A 788-nucleotide genomic window follows, 5' to 3' on the forward strand; every position below is an offset into this window, starting at 1 on the left:
TTGTGCTGGGCAATGCAGGGGGGGGCTGGCGATGTGGGGGGCGGATGAGGGAAGGGCGGCGCTGCACTGGGTGGTGCAGGGGAGGGTGGTGTTGCGCTGGGCAACACAGGGGGGGGCCGGTGATGGGGGGGGCGGATGAGGGAAGGGTGGCGTTTCAAGAGCAATTTACATACAGATGTTATACCAAGATTTCCGTACAATATCATCATTCTATAATGACGTCAGAAGGCACAGTAGCAGCTCCAACTCAACAACTGTTCATGAAGTAAATGTATGAACATAACTCATGCTAACTGTGACAACAGTGCAACAAACGTTAACAATGGCAACCACAAGCAGTGCTCTAGCATGTTTGCCGCAACTCAGAGAAAGTTTCAAGCAATACAGGCCATGCGCAAAGGAGGTACATCTGAATGCCTTCCTGCTGGCGATGGACATATCCTGCCTGCGGCAAGGCGAAGAACTGGTGGCGATCCATGAAGGAAGAACATGGGTGGCCAGTGCGCCTGCTGAAGCAAAGCCTATATCTGTTTTTCCAGTCACTTTTCGTAGTGACTCGCAGGTATGCCTCCTGCACTTGTTAAAGGTACCCGGCGGGGATGTGACTAGTCTAGGATGTCGGAGCTCGACCAGTCACTCAAGTCCATGCCCTTCACAGCAAGGACCTGAAGTGTGTATACCCTTGCTCCTTTATTGATGAACTTGCAGAAGGTTCGACGATCAGACTTTTTCGAGAATCCAGCCAGATGACCCAAGCTTATCTCCTGCTGCATGTTTCATAACATGAA

The 788-nt window shown here is 51.4% G+C and overlaps 1 protein-coding gene across 1 annotated transcript in view; it reads left to right on the forward strand.

The window, feature by feature from the left end:
• Window positions 1-322: 322 nt before the first annotated feature.
• VOLCADRAFT_95552 (uncharacterized protein) overlaps window positions 323-788 on the forward strand; it is a gene marked incomplete at both ends in the record, with an annotated part of 11062 nt that continues 10596 nt past the window's right edge. Inside the window, one exon of the mRNA XM_002954597.1 lies at window positions 323-562. Coding sequence (XP_002954643.1) covers window positions 323-562 — 240 coding nt within the window. The remainder of the gene's footprint in view (window positions 563-788) is intronic.

The sequence above is a fragment of the Volvox carteri genome, assembly GCF_000143455.1.
Source record: "Volvox carteri f. nagariensis unplaced genomic scaffold VOLCAscaffold_44, whole genome shotgun sequence".
Lineage (NCBI taxonomy): Eukaryota > Viridiplantae > Chlorophyta > Chlorophyceae > Chlamydomonadales > Volvocaceae > Volvox > Volvox carteri.